General features: G+C 47.2%; 1 protein-coding gene across 2 annotated transcripts in view; it reads left to right on the top strand.

Moving 5' to 3' along the window:
- The window catches only part of PLEKHM3 (pleckstrin homology domain containing M3), a 137,048-nt gene that overhangs the window by 1,607 nt on the left and 112,839 nt on the right, over positions 1-22,602 (top strand). Inside the window, exons 3-9 of one of the 2 annotated variants that reach the window (XM_074829388.1) lie at positions 136-225; positions 715-973; positions 1,621-2,216; positions 5,094-5,247; positions 5,392-5,471; positions 19,803-20,657; positions 21,426-21,500. In XM_074829388.1, coding sequence (XP_074685489.1) covers positions 20,054-20,657; positions 21,426-21,500 — 679 coding nt within the window. In that variant the 5' untranslated portion in view covers positions 136-225; positions 715-973; positions 1,621-2,216; ... (1 more) ...; positions 5,392-5,471; positions 19,803-20,053. Of the gene's footprint in view, positions 1-135; positions 226-714; positions 974-1,620; positions 2,217-5,093; positions 5,248-5,391; positions 5,472-5,880; positions 5,999-19,802; positions 20,658-21,425; positions 21,501-22,602 lie in introns of those variants that run through there. The other variant, XM_074829389.1, reaches the window with a different exon arrangement.

The following is a 22,602-nucleotide window of genomic DNA, read 5'->3' as shown; positions in this document are numbered from 1 at the left end:
TCATTCCCTGCTCCCTGCAGGATCTATACCTGAAGGAGAATAAATCGGACAAAGACTTGCCAATGATGATGTCTCTTAGACTGAAGCTTTTGGTCCATGACCTTACTCACTGTGTTTCCATCTCTTTCATACTAGATGCCTCACCTTCAACTGTACTATTCTGGCTGAAGTTCCAAGAAACAGACCCACCAGCCTCTCATCGCCCATCCTATCTCCGTCACTGCTGTGAGCTCTCCTCCCTTCTACCACAGGACTATTTCATTTCAGCCTGCCATGCACAAGCTGCTTACTGCGTTTTCCTTCATGCAGGGTCTCAGAACTCCCCTTTCTCATGAAAAATCTCTTTGTCTGCCTTGGCCATTCCTCCTTTCCCATGCTGCAATGGCTTTTTCTGTGGTACCCGTATCTTCTAAGCCATATACCAACATCTTTTTTTCTTTTTTTAACCTCTCCATTCTTTGTTAGGGGTGCATCATTTGAAGATGAGGTAGAATAGCACAATGTCCAGAGCTTGGCTTCAGTAAAAGAGCAGCACAAACTTGGAATAATTTCCTTTTATTGTTCTTTAGTTTCCTCATTGGCTAAAAATGAGTCTAGCACTTCTCAGCCCTGTATCCTCAATACGTTGCATGCTGTAGTTGAAAAAGGCTATATCGTTCATTATTCATATATATCTATCATTACAGTTCACTGTTTGAATGCTGTCTTTTGCAGAGACCTCCTGAGACCTCTTGTCCACATTTCGCTGTTTAAGTGACCAGCATACATCTGTCCCTGTAATATTGCAAACTGCCTCAGAAGTTGGCCCCTTATAACTGGTGCTTGAAGATGGGGACAATCTGTCTAGAGTTCTCAGAAGAATTTTAGCTGCATGCTCCTGAAAGTGGCTCTGAAGGATCTTGGGATGGAGGTTCATGCTGGCTTTTGCCTCAGTTCCTCTCTCCATCACCAGAAAAGTGCCCACAGCCAGAAGGTAGGAGACATTAGCCTATGCTAGATCCCAGCCTGCCTTCTCCAGCGGTGTGGGGAGGGGAGGCTGCTCTGGTCCTGCCTTCCCAGCAGCATCTCCCAGTCACAGCTGCTGGATAATAGACAGCAGCCCCAGGTTTTGCTGCGAGAACTTAATCTGCACTGTCGTCCCTCATTACTGCCACTTAGTGCCGTCGTGTCCAGCCATGAAGGGTCACAAGATGACATGAGAGAGGTCGGGCGGGGGTGTATAAAAGGGCCTGGCAAGCACTGGGAAATATGGAACGGCTAAAAAGAGAACAGCTACCCAAACGATGCTCCCAGCGGCTCGGTGGGGATGGGGCTGAAAGCGGTTGGGTTCACCCTAAGTTTTCCCGAAGGTCACTCTGCAATATGGTAACTCCCAGCTCGGCTGTCAGTGCCCATAAAGGCAGCTCTCCTCACAGTGCGGGGGTGGGGAAGGGAAGGAGGTTTGTTTAGAAGCATTAGCGTGCCCCTCCCCCGGCCCCATTAGTGGCCCTTATTAAACCAACACAGACAAAGAGCAAAGATGCCCTCGTTAATGGAGAGTCTCCGATAATTACTCTGCTCTGCCGCTTCTTTTGGGGCCTGAATGGCCTTTGAATAATGTTTCTCTTGCTGTGGTTGCAGACAATACCCTCGCAGACTGCTTTAAGCGGTGCCAATCCCATTAGCAGAAGAATAGCAGAGCTTTCTGGTTGTGCGGGTGTGTGCTCACCGGGAGGACAGCGGCTGCAGCGGGAACAGGGCTGCGCTGCCCGCTCCTTCACTCGCCTCTCTTGCCCTCCACAACCCAAGCAAGCAAAGCAGAGAAGTGTTGGGCCAAACTCCATCTTGGAAACAATCTCCCTAGTTAAGCAGTGCCCAAGCCAGGGGGCTAGCGGGAGCCGCGTTGCCCCTCGGTGCAAGAGTGCAGAGATGGCACGTCTGCTCGCCAAAAGGCAAGGGAAGAGCTAGGAGGCTGAAGCACCGCAGGACTGAAGAGGAGTGCCTCCAGCTTTTCCTTGCGTTCCCAAGGCACAGCTTTCCTCTTGCACCCACACAAGACGCCAAAGGGATGGAGGCCCAAGAGTCTCTGAAATCAGAATCGGGCTGTGCTGCTGCTTTATCGTACAGAGGAAATGAGGTGACAGCCATCCCTCTGCATCCAGGTCATTACAGAGCATGAAAATGGCTATACTGTCCGATTTCAGGAGGGTTAATTTTGTGCTGCACACACCAAGCAGGTAGCTAATTAGTGTGTTCAATAGATAGCTATCAACCAAACTTGGAGGAGTTGGAATAACTCTACCCAAGCCTTTCTCTTTGATCTTGCCTTCTACATGATAAGTGAAAATAGTGTATAGCTGGGCCGGCTGCAGTGTTTAATTTAATCATCTGATGATATTTATTTTCACAAACATGAACTCAAGGAACAATTATCGGAGAGGCTTCATCTTGTGCTGAACGTGCCAGTTAATGGCCTTTCTGTGAGGTAATAGCTTCTATGTAGGGAGTCAGTAATTAAAACGTGTGAAAAAAGGCCCCTTTTTCAGAGGCAGCAGGGAAAGACAGTGGGTCTAACACTCAGCTGGTGTGAACGGGCAAGTCTGTCAGTGGCCACAATAAATGCGCATTGCTCCTTCCACATTATGCCAGCAAAGGATGTGCCAAAGGGTTCTTGAGAGTTTCCCAGTTTGAGAAAGATGTTTGGATTCTTATCAACAGGAATACATGGTACAGTGATCTGGTCTTTGGAAGATGATTCTGCACTGCTTATGGGAGATGTTCAGATCTAAAGAAGAGCACTCGGTCCTGCAGACTCTCCCACAAGGAAAGCAACTAAGTTTTTCTAGTGTTAACAGATAGAGCCGTTTTCTCTCTCTTTTGGTGTTAACTCTCTAGACTTCCAGAACCGTAATCTAAGAGCTAAGAAAAAGCTGACATATGAGGCATTCCGAGTAGAAGGAAGATGACTTCCTTTATGTCTTCATCACATGGCTGTACAGGGCACAGTTTGTTTCCTCGTACAGTTAAGCACCAGATGGCTCTGTGCCCTCCGTTCAGTTTTGGGCCATATGTTGATGGGTGATGAGCAAGGGAGACAGAGCTGGAAGTCAAGCTGTGTGGAAGGTTCAATTGGATAGCTACCACCATGTCTTTAACCAGTATATCCTGCTTGAAACAGCTCATGATTTCGTATTGGAGGATAGCGATATGCTTAAACAATGAAAATTGCAAAATCTGGAACTTGCATCCTTACGTAGATATAGTAATAACAACAAAAACTTTTCCAAGGTTCATATTTCAGAATTAGAGCGTGTTATCCTGCAGCTTTGAAGGATAAGGTTGGCTATTTATTCTTTTCCACTGGCACACAGACTGCAGGAAGAGAAATCTACCGGATTAGAGGAAGAAAATGTAGTCACCTGTTCTCAGATTCAGTTGTTTTAAGCTGTGGTAGATGGATATGTGATGGATCTTGGATATAAAAATGTGATTTAGAAAGGGGATGAAATCTCTTCCTCCTGTCAATAAAATGGTGACAATTGTTTATAAAGTGCTTCTTGGACAGAATGTCTGGAAAATTAAAAACTTGAACCCAAACTGGTCCCTAGGAGCCAGTGTAAGAAGGGTGCATGTTAATTGCATTTTTCCTAGGAAAGGGGAAGTGTTACCCATCCCAGTACCTTTGCAAAGGGTTTCCAGCAGATAAGAACAGAGTTAGGAAATTCTGGAGCTGGGAAAAGTGCTCTTTAGGGGTCTGAGAAGAACAAAATTAAGAGACCAGTATCAGCCTCTTTCACTCTGTGTTCCCCCTCTTTCTTGGGGGATCACAGTGTTTTCCTACAGACCCCTGCAGTGCACAAGGCAATGCTGCGAGGATGGGGGTTGTCCCTTGGTGCTGGCTGGCCCCAGGGAAGCATCTGGCAGGGCATGGAGTCCTGGCAGGAGGTGCCTTTCCCATCTCCCGCGCAGCAAAGTGCTGGGGATCGCACAATGCAAACCGTTGCAATGCCTGGATGCATTTGGCAAATGGGGTCCCAGGGAGCCCCGTGGGACATGCTTGGGCTGTAGGAAGGAGAGGGGGGCAGGAATGGTGCCTGACTGCACTGAATGCCTGCGACTTGACTTGGCTGCTGAGACAACTGGGATTGGTTTGGGTTCATGGCACATGGTTACTGTCCTTCCAGATTTATGGTTGCCAAGTGTCTCTGGGAGTCTGTTTCTGAGCAGAAGGGTGATTGTTCTTGAACAAGGCCTCTCTGCTGCCCTACCCTAAAAAGAAATGACATCTATGCCCTTCCACAGCCTGAAATCACTTTTCTACTGCAGGTGGAAAATGATATATGGGCTACTTCCCAGAAAACTATCTTAAGTATGAGTGTAATGTTAAATACAGGCAATTTCTCTTCGGCACAGCAGTGAAATCAGAACCAGGGGTGGGATGGACTTTTGCACTTCTCTTTGAGCACAGCGCATGCCGCCTACCTGCCCTCCTCCCCTGACCTTCGTGTTCCAGCAGGTGATGGGCCAGTGTGTGCTGTGCCTCCCGCGTGAGTGTGTGGGGCCTGGAAGGGGAACTTGTAGCTCATGGTTGGCAGAGAGGCAAAGCTCTGAAGCATCATCAGTCCCAGGAGCCCTAGAGAGCCTCTTTCCTTCTGAGGAGCCCAAGAGATAAATGTCTCAGTACCATTTGAGAAAAGGCTGGATGGTGATAAATAACATGGCAAGTGATGATACTGCCTCGTCCTCTGAGGGATCACAGTGCATACAGTTGAATTAGAATAAAAAGATCAATCTTTGTTACCTAGTGAAGAAGCCATTCATCTTCAGGAGCAGGACTTGAAATGTATGGTGCTCTAGTAATCTATTATTTGTAAAGGCCAAGATAAATTAATTTTCAGTCAGATAAACTGGTATTTTTTTGTGCCAAAGGCTCTCATTCATCCTTGCTGTCACTGAAATAAGATAACCCATACAAACACAACTTTGCTAATTGTGACAGTCACATTTTGCAGGATATACTAATGGTTGGTGTGTGAGGATGAGAAGAATGATGGAAGCTAACCTAACACCTGCCTTTTGTTGTGGATTCAGCTCAGCACTTCTTTTTCTTGCAGTTACATTTCAGCACAAACCTTGTCCCTGCTGCTCCGCGCAGCACCGCTGGCTCCCCTGGGACGCGGGCAGTGGAGCAGCGCAGCGCCCCTGATCTTAAATGTGCACGCGGTGCTACTCAGAATCCGTCTGCGTACGCTGGACGTCAAAATTCAGGTACATCCCTCATCTGCACATGGGCATTTCTCACCATGAGGTTTTTTAGAGGACAGGTATTGTTGGGCGGGGTGCCAAGCTACACACCAATGAAATAGGCGGTTTGTAATTGTCTTGTAACTTTTTGTCTTCTCTGGGTAACAGGTTGTGCCAAAGGTGTTCTTGCTGCCCTGCGGCGATACAAATTCAGTGGCGGTGCTGCTCCCTGCAGCCCTCACGCCTCGGTAAGTGTGCTTGCGCTTGGGACTGTTAAAAATGCGTTTAGGATTTTGCGTTTTCCATCTCCCGGAAGGCAAGAATCGGCTCCCTGCGAGGCTCGGCTGCTTCAAACGTGGAACGGTGCAATTTTACCCCTTACGTTTACACAGGAAAACCTGAAGGTTTTTCTATTATTATTTTGTTAGGAGGAAATAAGGAGCTGGCGGGTTACGGGGCCGGGCGGTTGCCGCCGGGCCGCAGCCGCGCCGTCCGCCGCGCTGGCGCCGGGCCGGAGGGGCACCCGCGCCCGCCGGCGCTGCCCGGGCCCCCCCCCCAGCGCCGGGGCTGCCGGCCGGGCGGGCGGCGGCAGGAACCTTAGTGCCGCGGAGCCGTTTCCCGCGGCGGCCGGGACGGCTTTGCGGCAGGACGCAGCCCCGGCGCCCGGCAGCCAGGAGGGGCCGGGCCGGGCTGGGCCGCGGCTCCGCTCCCCGCCGGGGCGAGCGCGGGGAGCCCCTCCTCGGAGCACAGGCAGAGCGCGGCCCCCGGGCGGCAGGTAAATACTCCCTTTGGTCTGTGCGGGGCTGGAAGGGTCGGCGAGGTTCCGCCAGCCCCTCCGGGGCGGGCAGCCGGGCCGGGCTTCCCGCAGCCTTCGCCGTGCTGGTGCCGGCCCGCCGGGCGCGTCCGCGGGCCCTGTGCGAGCACCCGGGCGCGGCTGTGTTTGCATTTATGGCACGAACACGTCTGTAGTCATGTGCCCATCTGGAAAGACGTTCCTGTGTGCATAGAAAGGCCCCGTGCTTTAGTCTTCCCCCACCCGTAGCCGCTCACCATCTCAGCAGGAATTTGGGCTGCTCCCCGGCCGTAGAATCAAACTCCAGGATGCGTAGGCTCAGCGTGCAGGTATCACTTTCTGTTTTAATAGCCCGGAGTATGACATAATGCCGTGGTCTTCTTACATTGCAGTAAAATAGCTTCTTTTACGGAGCAAGCACCCAAACACAGCCAGTGGAATCATACCTTCTGGAGTCAAGTAGGCCCGACAGGAGGGTATCAGTTATGTAGGAATGTGTACTAGCTGGAGTATTAGCAGAAATGGTAGGATCACTAGCACTGCAAGGTAAGATGAGGGAAGAAACTCGAGATTAGGTTTGTGTAAGGAATAATGACTTGTTCCAGATCTGTTTTCTCTTCTGCAAATATGCCCTTATGGCACTGATCCTGCATAGATTTACGGACAAATCTAATTTTAGGCACTGCATACTCCCCCTAAATGACTACAAAAAGTAGTAGCATGCAAAACCAAGAAAGCATCTGAGTCTTAGTAGGACCAATGCCCATATGCTTTAAGCAGCAGTAGTTTTTATCTTGCCACTTTCAAGGCTTATTTATCCAAAATCAGTGAATTAAAGTTGGGATTAAAAAAGCCCTGGAAATCTAAAATGTGAAACAGGGCACTATATAGTGGAGTGAGGAATCTTATTAGGCAACAGTAGCTAGATACCTCATTCCTGCAGAACCTTATCAGGCTGAAGTCACATTATTAGACTGAAGTCACGTTAACATATAATTTCATCAGATGTTTTGAGGTTTCCACTGGGCTTCTGCTAAGAGCTTCTGTAATAAAATTATAGTTCAGTTTAGGAAACAGCAAGCGTTTGTGCTGAGTGGTCACACGACTGTAGCGGTATGTGTGGTTACAACCAGGCTGCGGGGTTAGCTGTTGCGGCAGAGCTGCCAGGACCTGAGGGTTTTGGTTGCTGTGGTAGTTTGCTGAACTTCAGCATTATTTGGATCACTGCTTCCTTTCCTTTCCCTGCCCCTCTTCCCCTGATAAATAATGTGCCAAACCACTGTGGTCCTGGCTCTTTGAAAGACAAGAGGAGGACTTAGTTTGAGGTTCGAAATGAGTTTTTTATTAAACACTGTGTTTCCATCAGTGTCAGCGTTCAACCGCTAATAGTCACTGGAAATCCAGGTCTCGCTGTTAGAAAGGCCTGTGCTGTCCCACCTGAGCTCTTTGTGTACCATGATTAGAGAGAAGAGTTGGCCACAGTCGCAGATCAGGGCTACTCAGATACCTGTGTGCTGGACAGATTTGGATGTCAAGTATATTTTCTTGCAGCTGTGCCGTGATCTCGGGGCAGAAGTGTCTCTCATGTTCTTGTGGGAGATGTTTTTGGAAGAAGGGGCTAGCGAGTCACAATGATTATGAAGATGCAGTGAGGCTACGCAGGGCGGAAATCAGGAGGTCTAAAGCCCAGCTAGAAATTAATCTGGCTTCAGCAATCAAGGACAACAAGGAATGTTTCTATAAGTATGTGAGCAGCAAAAGAAACATCAGGGAGAGCCTCCATCCCCTGCTAGATGTGGGAAGAAACATGGTAACAAGTGATGAGGAAAAGGCTGAGGTGCTTAATGCCTTCTTTGCCTCAGTCTTTAATAACAAGACTAGTTGTACTGAGGGAATCCAGCCTCCTCAGCCAGAAGACAGAGACTGGGAGAACGACCCCCCCACATTCCAGGAGGAGATAGTCAGTGACCTACTGCATCACATAGACATACACAAGTCTATGGGACCGGATGGGATACACCCAAGGGTGCTGAAGGAGCTGGCTGGGGTGCTTGCCAAGCTGCTTTCCATCATTTACCAGCAGTCCTGGCTGACTGGGGAGGTCCTAACAGATTGGAAATTGGCCAATGTGACGCCCATATTAAGAAGGGTCGGAAGGATGATCTGGGAAATTACAGGCCTGTCAGCTTGACTTCGGTGCCCGGGAAGCTGATGGAGCAGCTCATCCTGAGTACCATCACACAACACATGCAGGACAACCAGGTGATCAGGCCCAGTCAGCATGGGGTTATGAAAGGCAGGTCCTGCTTGACAAACCTGATCTCCTCCTACGACAGGGCGACCTGATTATTGGATGAGGGAAAGGCTGTGGATGCTTTCTACCTTGACTTTAGTAAGGCCTTTGACACTGTTTCCCACACATTCTCCTGGCAAAACTGGCTGCTCGAGGCTTGGATGATCGGACGCTTTGCTGGGTAAAAAACTGGCTGGATGGCCGGGCCCAAAGAGTTGTGGTGAATGGAGTTAAATCCAGTTGGTGGCCGGTCACAAGTGGTGTCCCCCAGGGCTCGGTTTTGGGGCCACTCCTGTTTAACGTCTTTATTGATGATCTAGATGAGGGGATCGAGTGCACCCTCAAAGTTTGCAGAGGACACCAAGCTGGGTGGGAGTGTTGATCTGCTCGAGGGTAGGGAGGCTCTGCAGAGAGACCTGGACAGGCTGGAGCGATGGGCTAAGGCCAACTGTATGAGCTTCAATATGGCCAAATGCCGGGTGCTGCACTTGGGCCACAACAACCCCCAGCAGCGCTACAGGCTTGGGGAGGAGTGGCTGGAGAGCTGCCAGTCAGAGAGGGACCTGGGGGTGTTGACTGACAGCCGGCTCAACAGGAGCCAGCAGTGTGCCCAGGTGGCCAAGAAGGCCAATGGCATCCTGGCTTGTATCAGAAATAGCGTGGCCAGCAGGGACAGGGAAGGGATCTTACCCCTGTACTCAGCACTGGTGAGGCCTCCCCTCGATTACTGTGTTCAGTTTTGGGCCCCTCACTACAAAAAGGACATTGAATGACTCGAGCGTGTCCAAAGAAGGGCAGCAAAGCTGGTGAAGGGTCTGGAGCACATGTCGTAGGAGGAACGGCTGAGGGAACTGGGGTTGTTTAGTCTGGAGAAGAGGAGGCTGAGGGGAGACCTCATCAACTACCGGAAAGGAGGTTGCAGAGAGCTGGGAATGAGTCTCTTTAACCAAGTAATAAGCGATAGGACAAGAGGGAATGGCCTCAAGTTGCACCAGGGAAGGTTTAGACTGGATATTAGGAAGTATTTCTTTCCAGAAGGAGTTGTTAGGCATTGGAATGGGCTGCCCAGGGAGGTGGTGGAGTCCCCATCCCTGGAGGTGTTTAAGAATCGGGTTGCCACAGCGCTGAGGGATATGGTGTAGTTGGGAACTGTCAGTGTTGGGTTAATGGTTGGACTGGATGATCTTCAAGGTCTTTTCCAACCTAGACGATTCTGTGATTCTGTGATTCAGTTTCTTACCCTCCTTCTGGCTTTTGGGGCAATGGCAGCTGTTATGCCCAGCTGTGGGGTTACACTGGGCTGTGCTGCAGCCTGACCATTGCTTCCTGCTTGGTGCACCTCAAAGAAACGACCCTGCAGAGCTAAGTAAAAATTAATTGTGTTGTCTGGCATAGATGGTAAAGGATTCAGTTATTATATTGCTGTTTATACCAGCTAGTGCTTCATCTAGAAAGGTCCCAAAGTATCTTCTGAGTCCTAGTTATAAGGAGATAAATGTCTTCATCTGGCAGCTCCTTTCTGTATGCTCTTCATTGCTTAAATGCAGCCACCTCGGAGTGCAGCAGGACCTTGCTGCACACAGCAGCTGGAAAGCTCAGCAGCCTGATTGCTAGCAGTCTCTGTAAATGAGTCCTGGAGGAGCAACATCCCCAGGAACAAAATGTGCCTTTTGTGTTCAGAACTCACAGGGACAAACTGAAAATGTCTTAATTTCTGATCTCTTTTAAAAAAAAAAAAAAGTCAAGCTTTTAAGGGCTGGCTGTCTTTTCCCTTCAGCATACCTCTAGAAAGTGTGGAGTGGGGAGATACTTGTAAAATTTCAGTTTGCATTAACCAGAAATTTTATTTTTTTAAAAGTTTTATCTCACCTGCCACATACAAAGTTCCCCCACATCCTAGCAGGAGACAAGCTGGTACATTGTGCAGATACAATTAGAAATGTTAGATTGAGTCATGTTGTTTGTTGTTTCTTGAATGTCCAGTTCAGTCATTTTCCTCTTGTACTGGAGGAAGTTTGTATCGCCCCTCTTGGATACCCTGTTCTCCAACAGTCTCTGTACTCTTTATGCTGAGCTTGTGAGGGAACCGGCTGTTTTGTGAGGTGCCTGTCTGCTTGGCAGAACAGGCAGTTCTTGTAGTCAAGGGCAGCATGTAAAATGCAAGTTATACAACTTTAGACAAACCTGTACACACAAAGCAAATGAACCCAAGCGTAGAAATCATTCACCCTCCCTTGGGTTGTTATTTGAGACTACAGGCATGTTTAAGACCACACATCCATGTCTCGGGCCAAATCACTGCACTGCTTCGTTCTGTTTGTCCATGTGGATTTTGTGCCTAAAGTGTGGGTTTGAGGTGCTTGCATCCAGAGATCTAGAGGGGCGGTGCTAGGACTCAGGGTGGCCTGTTCCCCTAAGCCTGACATTCTTCCCTGCAAGGTCAGCCAGCCAACAGGCATCATGCACAAGGGGTTAGTCTGGATTTTAGCCTGATGTAACCTATGGAGGTGCCCACATGCTGATGGGTTTGGTTGGCCTGCAGCCTGGACTGTGTGTCACCATCAGCTAACTCCCCTCCGGTCTGCTCTGCTTTGCTTTCTGTTCCTTTCCTTGCCAAGGGTCCTTCATCCTTTCTGGAGACCCAGTCCAGCTGCTGAGATTTCAGATGGTTACTCATCCACGGGAAGTGGTACAGCCCCTCATTACCCGGTGGTGCTCCCCTGCCAGGAGGAATGTGTGTCAGATGGCTGCAAGGCAAAAGAGTCAGTGATAAAGATCTCAGGAGAGCTGTACAGCAGTCAGTCTCTGGAAAAGAAAAGCTTTCTGTGGTCCCCATTCCTCCACTGCTGTCCTCCTCACCCTCTGGACCCGCTTTGCTCTGGCACAGCAGGCTGCTGCATGCTTTTCAGCTTAGAGTTTCTTGCGTTTTAATTACTGTTTCTGAAGTGCAGTTAAAATTAATGTATACTGTAAGCACTGTTTATTATTCATTACTGTTTGCTCATCACTGGATGAGCTGTTCTGTAGCTGTGATGTGTGAGTTCCTCACGCAGGGAGGATGCCTGGGGAGCATCCTTGTTAAAGGTACTGGGTCAGTTCAGCAGCTGAGGAAAATCTATGCTTCACAGGGTGAGACTCATGTATTCTCTCTAAGGGTCTGCTTCACCTCACAGAATATGGCATTCTTCTTCCTCCCTGGTTTCACTTCTTTATTCATTTCATCTTTTCTCAGTTGTTTTTCTTGTTCTGTTTTCTGTAGTGTGGAAGAGATCACTTCTGTCTTTTAGCTTGACTGTGATTAGGCACCGAGTTAATTGCAGCTGTTCCTGCTCTTTGGCTCTCCCTGGGTCTAGCAGACAGGACATGGGAGCTCTTCTTCACTGATAAATGGTGGCAATCGATTTCATCCTTAAGGGCAATGAGACTATAGTAAACAGGTGGGTTTGCAACATGGAAATGGTTATGCTTATATTCACAGTTGTCCTCTCTAGCGCGTGGCCTTATAGCCAAGCATTCAGAAAGCCTCTTTCTCCCATTTTTGTGAGCTTTTCCTGAATTTTGTCAGTGGTTTTGTGCAGAAATATCAGTCAGAAGGTATTTATGTGAGACACTTGAAAATTTTCAGACAATCCCAGTTTTAAGCAATTAATTTTTCAGTTGTGTGCAGGAGAAAGAGGCTTTTGAAGAGGGGCTTTGAAAATGTGATCTAAAGACAATTGTCCAGGCCATGTTGAACCAACCATTGACTATCATATGGCAGCCTCTTTGAAACCGTGATCCCCTGCTCTCTATGAAAAGTTTGTTGTAGTTTCATCTTCTTTGTGAGGCACTGTAAATTTCATCCAGACGTTTACATGATGAATCTTAACAAGCTTGTGTGTTGCTCACTGCCCGTACACAGTGGTAGGTCATCTGGAGTTTTGGAATCACTTGGGGAGAAGGCTTGCTGTGTGCCGAGGGAACAAAATACAGCCAGGATACAAGAAAATATGATAGTTTGTACAGGGATGGTGTCCCAGCTGATGCTGGGACAATCTCTGCAGTCATCCCGTATGAAATTCCTAGTTATCAGTTGCCTTTCCAAACTGAGTATGAGGCAAGCAGGAGCGTGGCTTTCAATCGCTGCTCAGAGAAGTGGCCACTGTATGCGTGGGATTCGTAACCATTGGGAGTGTAAGTGTTTTGAATCAGGAGTGCTCTTTGGTTACATATGGGTGGTACACGGTACAATGGATCTGACTGGGGATGTCGTATTCTGAGGCTTCAACCACAGCAGCTATGATACTATGCTTCCTGTACAGCTAACAGAGAGAAGGGGCTTCTGGCTGGGAGAGAGACCTAGGTGCAGTCATGCTTTGAAAGAGCTTCTGGTCAGAACAAGATGGAGAATGTTTGCTGAGTAGGCCTTGCTATACTGTAAATAAATAAAAAATCATCTGCCATCTAGTTACAGCAGGGGGATGCTGGAAAGAGGGCACTCCGCTGTACCTTGCGTTGTGCAGCCACTGTCGGTTCTTCAACTTTTTCTGCAAGCATTCTGTGCAAGTTATGTATAGAAGTGCATAGGCAATGGTAAAGACTTTCTGTGTAACAGTCAGCCATCCTCGTTCTCTCTTCTACCCATTCAGGTGTGCCCACCTGACAAATAAAGCTGAACCTCTTAACTAAGAGGTAACACCTAAGTCTTCAGCTTCATAGCTTTTTTCAGGGATTCTGCACAGCAGAGCCTGGTTTTCAGGACTGTCGTTGACAAAAGCACATCCCATTTAGATTCTGGGCAATACTTGGCTGATGTGACCCATGGAGCTAGTCAGAAATCCTTGTAGCAGCAAAACCTGTAGGCTGTGATTGTTCAAGATGCCACTGGAAGACATTCAGGTCACAGGCTGAGGTTGCTGAGACTGACAGGCAGAAAAACTCATTACGTACTAGCTGCTCCAGCCCCAGTGGATTATAATGAGAGGGGCTGTACATCCATCTTTTCTTCAGATGACCTGTTGTTCAGACCAGGCTTGTCACAGCCCACTGGACTGTAGTGGTCCAGGCCTGCAATATAACAGAAATAAAGGTCCCTGAGGCTGCTTGAATTTGCTCTGCTAACCGAATTGTTACCAAATTGTAAGAACATCTCTTTCTGTTTTCCTTGTTGGCGTTGGAGTTTCAGCCCACAGTTGCAATGAAGCATGAGATAAGCAGAGTTGGTTCCCGCAGCAGGTTCCAGGGTGCTGAGAAGGGGATAGGACAAGCTCTCCAGTGGCTGAGGCACCCCCGCTCTCTATTTGCAAACAGGTAACTTGTAAAACTCCTCTTGTGCTCTTGAGAGCACATTCTCAGAAACACCCAAATCTTTGCCAGGAATTTGAGCCTGAGAGTCATTAGGAATCAATGAGACTTCGGGGACTTTTAACATTTTAACGCAAGGTCATCACAGTTAAAGAGGAAGTGGTCAGAGACCTGCTGCACCACTTGGATACACACAAGTCTATGGGATGGGTTACACCCAAGCGTGGTGAAAGAGTTGGCAGATGTGCTCGCCAAGCCGCTTTCCATGATTTACCTGAAGTCATGGCTAACTGGGGAGGTCCCATTGGACTGGAGGGTAGCAAATGTAACACCCATCTACAGGAGAGGCAGAAAGGAGGATCTGGGAAACTATAGACCTGTCAGTCTGACCTCGGTACCAGGGAAGGTCATGGAGCTGATCATCTTGAATGCCATTACAAGTCATATAATGGACAACCAGGGGATCAGGCCTAGTCAGCATGGGTTTATGAAAGGCAGGTCCTGCCTGACAAACCTGATCTCCTTCTATGACAAGATGACCCAACTATTGGACGAGGGAAAGGCTGTGGATATTGTCTACCTGGATTTTCGAAAAGCACTTGACACAGTTCCCCATAGAATTCTCATAGAAAAACTGGCTTCCCATGGCCTGGATGAGCGTACGGTCTGCTGGACCAAGCACTGGCTGGATGAACGGTCCCAAAGAGTGGTGGTCAATGGAGTTAAATCCAGCTGGCGGCCAGTCACAAGTGGTGTTCCTCGGGGCTCGAGGCTGGGACCATTTCTGTTTAACATCTTTATTGATGATCTTGATAAGGACATAGAGTGTATCATCAGTAAATTTGCAGATGACACCAAGTTAAGTGGGAGTGTCGATCTGCATGAAGATAGGGAGGCTCTACAGAGAGACTTGGACAGATTGGATCGGTGGGCCAACGTTAACGGGATGAGCTTCAACAAGGCCAAGTGCCAGGTCTTGCACTTGGGCCACAACAACCCCATGCATCGCTACAGGCTTGGGGAGGTGTGGCTGGAGAGCTGTCTGGAAGAAAAGGACCTGGGGGTTCTAATTGACAAGCAACTGAACATGAGCCAGCAGTGTGCCCACGTGGCCAAGAAAGCCAACGGCATCCTGGCTTGTATTAGAAATAGTGTGACCAGCAGAAGTAGGGAGGTGATAGTCCCCCTGCACTCTGCACTGGTGAGGCCACACCTTGAGTATTGTGTCCAGTTTTGGGCACTGCAATACGAGAGGGATATTGAGGTGCTGGAACGAGTGCAGAGGAGGGCAATGAAGCTGGTGAAGGACGTGGAGAATAAATCCTATGAGGAGCGATTGAAGGAGCTGGGACTGTTTAGTTTGAGGAGAAGAAGGCTGAGGGGAGACCTCATCACTCTCTACAACTACCTGAAAGGACATTGTAGAGAGGTTGGTGCTGGCCTCTTCTCACAGGTGATTAGTGACAGAACAAGAGGGAATGGCTTTAAACTCCAGCAGGAGAGGTTTAGACTGGATATTAGGAAAAAATTTTTCACAGAAAGAGTGATCAGACAGTGGAATAGGCTGCCCAGGGAGGTGGTGGAGTCACCATCCCTGGATGTGTTTAAGGGTCGTTTAGATGAGATGCTGGGGGATATGGTGTAGGGGAGAACTTTGTAGAGTAGGGCTGATGGTTGGACTCGATAATCCCAAGGGTCTTTTCCAACCTGAATGATTCTGTGATTATTACCCACTTTTTACTGTCTTTTGCTGTCTGAGAGCTACTCTCATTTATGCATTTCCTCCTGAACACATTGCTTGTGAACATCGATTGTTCCTTTCTAATTCTATCTCCAAATACAAGAGAAAAGGGGAAGTCCCTTTTTAACTGTTGTGCATCACTTGTTGTTTTATACATCTCTATTACCTGTGTAGTGACGAGGAGGTCCTGTGAGCACCAAAACCAACAAGACTGCTTATCTCAAGTTGTGTGATGCCTCCTATTCCTCCTTCCTGCTTTTCCCCTCTGCTTCCCAGTGTTTGCAGGTCCCTCTCTCATTAACCACTTGTGCTGTGGCTAATTTGGAGACACCCAGGTGGTGGCACTGGCCTCCTAGAAGGGATAAGAGATCGAGTTTTGCCTGCTTCTCCTTTAGCAGGAGGGTGAGTTTGGACCTGTTTCTTGTCCAGTGTTGAACAACAGTTCAAGAACTGTATCTTTAAGGACACTACTGCTTTGTCACATCTAGTTGAAGTTACCTATACAGTTCAAAAGAGAGCGAGAGGAGGAGAATAACTGGAAGATAGGCAGCATGGTGCCACAAGCCCTGTTTCCTTAGGAAACCAAACTGAAAGGTGCTTCTTTTATATATATTTTTTGTATGTATTGGTGAACTAAGTGGATATCTTCAGTCACTGGTTCCTGAACACATGCTGGCTCTAGTGTTCTCTTTTGCCTGACCTGGAATGGACAGTCCTGGATGTAAAGTGTAAACTTGGGGCACACAGCAAGTGCCTGTTGTGGTGGTGTGTATCACCTGCAAGATCGCTTTCTACCCTTGCCTTTTCTGTGCTTTTTAATTTTTGCTGTGTGATGCCTGGGTATTTTTCCTGGCGCATGGGAATTTAGAAAAGCACAGCAGGAAGTTAAATGATCTCTTCCAGTGTATGTTCCTTGGCATTTGTCATCCATGATTTTTTCTCTGCTGTCAGACTGTGCTGTCATCTAGATGAAGTCCTTGTGGCTTCTCTAAGGGAAGTAATCTTGCTAAACTGAACTTCTGTGTCTCATGTGGCATGACCAGCAATCCTTGCTGTTTATGTCAGCCATGTGAGCAATGTGGCCACTATAAACTCATGATAGTAAAGACTTTACTCATTGTAAGTGCACATTAATTATCTGACTGCTGCACATTCATGGCCGAAAGCTGTATCTGTGCTAGACAGATGTACAGAAAATCATGTTTTTCAGCTGCTGCGATCCCTGTGTCCAGCAGTTGTTGCTAAGTATGATGCACCATGTTCCTTCACATTTTTTTCAGTAAGACTAGTTCCCAGGAGCCTGGATGAGCTGTTAGGGTTCTGCTTCCCATAAATCCCTGCTTAGAGTTGCCTGTAGCTTTGGCAGTCTTTAATAGTTTGGGCTGATGCTTCTCTTCCTCTCCTATTCTGCCTTAGGTTGAGTGTCTTTGGAAAATTCCAGGTGTTTCCAAGAAACAATCCATAAGGCAATACATTTTATAGTAATTTGAAAGGAGTTCATCCTGTCCTATTGTTTGCCTTTTTTTTCCCCTTCATGTGAAGGAAGTGATTTCCACTGCTTTCCCTCCTGGAGGAGATGCTGATGGAGCTGTTTACTGCCATATCAAAGTTTGCTTGCTTTTGGCACCAAATTCGTGCAGAAGCCTGAATTAAATTTTTCTTGAGTGCCACTGTCAGAAAATGCCAAACTGTGTTTATGGAGTGTGTGTGGTTGCAGAATCCCAGCACTAGTGGGAGTTCCTGGCACAACTCTTCTTTGATCTAAGGAGGTTCTTGGCGGTGTAGGAAAGGATGAGCCTGCACCATTGAGGTCACCTTTCACATCTTTATTGAGCAGGGCAAGCAGACTAGTTTGGAAGGTATGAGTGCTGCAATTTGTGAAGTGTGTTGCAGGGGCCTGTCATCTTCTCATGACCTTGTGATTCAGCATCTTACTGGATATGAGGTCAATTTGTAGTTTGGCATCATCACACTTGGCTGCATGACACTGGGTAGCTCCAGTCTCCCGGGATCCAGAGAAACATGCAGCCACATGAAGCCTCCAGCATTTAAAAATGAACCTGTTAAATGTAAGTGTCAATTTTCCCCCTTGCTTCTACCTTTCCTAATGATTTAAAAGAAAGAACAGAGCAACACTGCATCTGCTACTACTGAAATGCTTCAGTGGCACATCACAAGCCCTTCTGGAGTGATTGCTGCTCCAGTCCCTTGAGTGAGAGCAAGGCTGTATTCTCCACCAACCCCTGTGAAGCAGCATCTTTAAATGGGCCAACCTGTAGCTTTCACTGTTGGCGTACGATTATGTTAGTGCTGGTTTTATTCAAGTGAATTCCTGTTGCAGTTTTACAGCTTCCAAATGTCATTCTTGCTTTAAAGATATGCCATAGGAGGATGTAGAATAAGTGGACAGGTTGCACCACATCATGTCCCCTAGCCTGTTCCTGGGGCTCCCAAAGCTCTAAGGTACCAAGGAGCAGAATGCTGTTGTGGGGTTGCTGGCAGGAATGAGCTTCAAGAGTGAACTCAGTGCTGCATTAAGCTGACAATGCAGATGTGCCCAGGATGACTTTATTTCCCACTGCTGTCAATTGACACAGTTGTACAGCTTTGCAAAGAGTCTGTTCTTATATTGTTCTGATTTGAAACCACTCCAGGTCTGTTTTGTTCAGCCCTCTGGTCGCAGTTCTGGCTCTGCCTTCAGTGTCTTACTCTATGTTTACTTATTGAAGCTGATCTTAGTCCTGGTTCACTGTGAGGCTAGTGAAATGAATCCTTGCAAAGAGAAGAGGGCAGAAAGATCCCAGTGCAAAGGCTTGAAGTTTCCAGAGTTATGTATGTGATTATTGCTTTTGAAAGTTATTTACTTGGAGTGTGTTTGCAGAGTTCGTGGTCTGAACTGCTGATCTGCTAGGAGAGAGGATAAGCTGCTGCTTTCAAACACAACTGTGTCATGGCTGGCCACAACTGAAGCAGGGATGGAAGGAAGCCAGTGGGTGATTGCAGAAGGGGTTGGTTTATGCTACAGGATACTGTGCCCATTTTCTCGGGGGGCTGCTGTCCTCCTTCCTCCCTCTGGCTTGCTATAGGAAAGAGTGCCTATTTAAATGACTTTGTTAATAGAAGTTAGGCAAATAGACTGTTCTGGATTAAAAAAGAACCTTAAATAGAAGTATTATCTGTGTTTGATGCTGTTTAATAGATGTTTTTTCCTGCCAAGTGTAAATCATGGGTCCTGGTAGCACTTCGGCAGCATTGACAAGCTAATGAGCTGCTAATTATCAGCCCTGCCCAGGCTAATTAGTTCTGTTAAGAGTGTGTTAATCTAGGCAGAGCTCTGAGCTAATGCAGCTTTGCTGCTTCTGGGACTTGAGCTGATGTGGTCAAAACGGGGATATAGATCTCTTGACTTTGGGCTGTTCTGCATGTACAGGCTCGTGATTTCCCCTAGCAGCCGTGAGAGCTGTTCTCCTGCTAGCACAAATGCTGGGTCTCCAGGTCCCAAGAACTTGCATGCATTTGACTGATTTCCCCAATTTAAACATACCTACCATGCACTTCTCTCGAGCACAGCAGCACTGTGGATGGAGCTTCAAGAGGGAGAGTTTAGAAGTCAGCAATGAGGCACCCCCTTATTGCACCACAGGGAATAGAAACCCCCCTTTCTTCCTCCTTACAGGCGTGAGCTCAGGTGTGTCAGTACAGCTTTTCAATAGTTGTAGCCTTAAAGCCCTTTGCTATTCTGCCGTTTTGCGCAGTGAGTCAACAGCTTGGAAGTAAAGATCTGCAGGTTTGTGATGGTACAGGATATGGTATATTTTGTTTTGCTGGTAGGATGCATTGTCTTTCTGGAGTTTAGGTTGTCACGTGGTTTCACTCAGGTTCACAGTGATATTTTAGAAAGAATCTCTATGTGCAGCACTTGACAGCAGCCTAGTAGTATTGATTTATTAGGCAAATATCACAGTTCTGTTTATGCAGACAAGTAGGCAAAGCAGCTTCTGTGAAACTCATGTTGGTCTCCTAAAATTGGGAGTGCAAGCAATCTGGGAGAAAAAGAGAAATTATTTGAGGCTGATTGGCCTATTTTACTAACCCTTCATTTCTCAACTTTTTCTTACAGCCCCATGGGAACCTGTACTAAGCATTCCCTAGGGGCTGCATTTGTGATGTTAGTCAGTACTGCCTCTCAATGCAGCTTTCTAAAGCTTGGTTGATAAATGGCATCACTTTGGTTCCCCTTTAACTGGTGCTCCAGTGCAGGTTCCAGTTCAAGAAGTGGTAATACACAGAGTGCGCACACAGTGAGCAACAGAAACCCCAAAGGGGTTCTTCATACACAGTAATGTTGGTGCCAGATGAAGGAGAAAGCAAAGATCAAGGGGACTGTGACTGTGAAAGGTGTGATGTGATTAAACATATTTATCCAGGAAAAGGCCCTTAATGACGTGATGTTTTGCTTTGTTTTACAGGTACTCTCCATCACTTGCTTCATAAAGGGGTTGTAGCCCACTTGATCAGTGGATGTTAAGTCTCCCATCTGAAGACAGGTTGATTTGGTTCCTTTCTACCACTAAGGATTGTGATTAGTGAATGTATTTTCCCCACCACCTCTAAGTTAATGGTGTGCCAAGGACAGATGTGAAGCAGCTCTTTCTCTGGATATTGATGTGGTATCTTCTTAACACATCACGACACCTTGGGCCCACTGGCAGCACAGGATATGGAGGCTCTTGAAGTTGATGACATTAGTCCTGCCTTGGAAGTGACTGAAGACTTTTTCAATAGTTTTGATACTAAGCTTGAAAAGATTGTGCAGCCCTCTGAGGTGTACGGTGTACAGGAGGTCCCTGAACTGGTTGGGCATGAAGTATTTGATCAGATAACAGAGAGCAGGAATCTGAGGAACGTCGCCTCCTTAGCCAAAAGTAGCTTCATCTGGGACCACTGCAAAAATGGCCTCTTGGAAACCAAAGCTCAGACAGCATTCCCTGCCAAAGATCAGCAGGTGGTGCAGAGGGGAACAGCTGCTGACAACCTTGCTTGGGCAGGGGAAGGGGAGACCACAACTTTTAACATCTTCAATATCTGCCAGCGGAGGAGAGACAGGCCTCGGTCGGTGAACGACATCCTGGTGCAGAATGAGGAAGCCTCCGCATTCAAGCCAGGACACAACAGGTCACGCTCCGATATCAGCCATGTAAACTGGGGAGTGGTCTTCACAGGCACCTCCCTGCAGCAGCCACCTGCGCCTGGTCAGGACAATAACTGTGCTCTGCTCTCTTACCTGGCATTAACCAAGGGAGAGGACATCCAAGGAAACACAGGTTTGTGCTGGTGCTTTATTGTTTCTGTCAATATGAGGGCTTTCCTATTTGTTTCTAATATTCATCTTGAAAGAGGAGCTGCATGTTTAAAAAAAACCCAATAAAACCCCCAAAATAAAACTGTGAGGTAACTCTTAAGAGGATAGAAATCATCACGGTTCTGTTGTCTTTGATATAGTTCTGTCTGTTTGCCTGTCTAAGGATCAGTTTTTAAACCAATCTTGACTTCTGTTCCTTTCATGGTTTGAAAAACTAAGCTTGTTCTACTTTTTGCTTCTATTTTGTTTAGTTTGACTAGGGGAAAACCTAATTTATTTGTTATGTATTTCTGATCATTTCCTTACCTGATTTTCCCAAGCTAAAAAAACTTTGAATGCTAAAGCTATTTGGAGAATGGTAAATCCAAACAAAGGCATTTTTCATAAAAGTTAAAGAGCGGCCATTAAAAAGAGGGCATACAAAAGCTTTACTGTGAGGCCTGAGATCTCTGCTGTTTCTTTAAGAAATGCTGGCTATTCAGTCCATAAACAATTAACAAAAACTCAAGCATGCAATTTGTGCTTGTCAATATTAAGGCATCTCTGCCAGCTTTGTATAGGGTACAGGAAGTCTTGTTATCAGATTGAGGCAGGCGTCTCCAGTGAAGCGATGTTTCAGCAAGTGATGCTTTTTCCTTTTCCTTTCTCAAGCATTGCACTGGAAGAGAGGTTGTGTCAGGGCTTCGGAAACACTGACCCAGTGTCTCCGTCTCCATGATTTATTTTGTAGATGCCAGAAGTGGACTGGGCACTTATGGGAAGGAAAAGCAGCTAGTGCCACAGAGATTTTATAATCTAAATAAAGGTAGGACTTAACAAAGGAATTTAAGAATCAAAGGGTTGTGAAAGTGTGTGTGTGCGTGTGTGTGTTATGGTGGAATGATTCCAGTTAGGAATAGGTAGCCTGTTTAGAGTTAAAACAAGCCTTTTGGGCTAGGTTTTCCACCCAAGTCAGCTATTTTGGAGCATGAAAAGCAGCTGTCTAAATGTTTGTGTTTGTGGATGTGTGCATATATAAGTAGGTTATTGTGACATAGTTGCTGTATCCCAAAGAAAGGTGTTCTTGCGTGATAAAAGCAAGTATACCTGCTGTTATTTTTGTTTAGGGAGATACATTCTTCCCGTAGAGTGGGGTCTCTGTTCTATGTTCTTCTTGTGGAAGGGAAGCGGAACAGGAACACACCCAGAAGCCTGGAGGCAGAGCTCTCAGTTTTTGTCAGCTGTATCCTTGACATCTCATGGGTGTAACATGTAACACCTTTATATGCCCACAGAAACACCATTAAAATGTAGCCATTAAAAGTCAATACATCTCAAAAAATGTTTTAAGCTTAATCTTTTTGGCCCAATTTCCCCATGCAGCCCTCAGAAAGCCCTCCTGTATTTAAAGATCTGTTTGTGTACTTATTCAGTGAGAGTCATTTCAAAGTGCCACTGGATCCCTGACCCGCAAGAAACAAGTCACCAGTCCAAGAGTCCAAGGCTGAACTGGTCTCCCTGCTGTCAGTCCAGGGCTCAGGCAACTGCAAGAGCGCGGTGGGGTGCACCCTAACGCATTGCATCTCTGCCTGGAGTGAAGCAAATTACACGTCCCTCTCCCTTACAGACAGATGCAAGACAGCATGATGCAACTGTTCATAAAAGGAAGCAAAATGAAAAATGGAAACAATGATGTAGGTTTTTCTTCCCCTTCTGGCAAACTAATAAATTTTATTAGAAACTGCGGTCCTGGGACGCCACTGGTTCCGAAGGCAGGGACTGCATACTGCAGCCTCATCCTGCTCCTGGGTGAGAGTTGCTGTGCTTTCAGAAGCTGGGCTGTCCAGTGAAGTCCTCCTTCGACCCTGGCTCCCACTTCAGCTGTTCCAGTCCGCTTTGCTTAGAGACAACAGACCCAAGGGAGATGC

The sequence above is a fragment of the Strix aluco genome, chromosome 6, assembly GCF_031877795.1.
Source record: "Strix aluco isolate bStrAlu1 chromosome 6, bStrAlu1.hap1, whole genome shotgun sequence".
NCBI classification, from domain to species: domain Eukaryota; kingdom Metazoa; phylum Chordata; class Aves; order Strigiformes; family Strigidae; genus Strix; species Strix aluco.
Note: the sequence above shows the minus strand (reverse complement) of the source record. Positions and strands in the feature narration are given on the sequence as shown.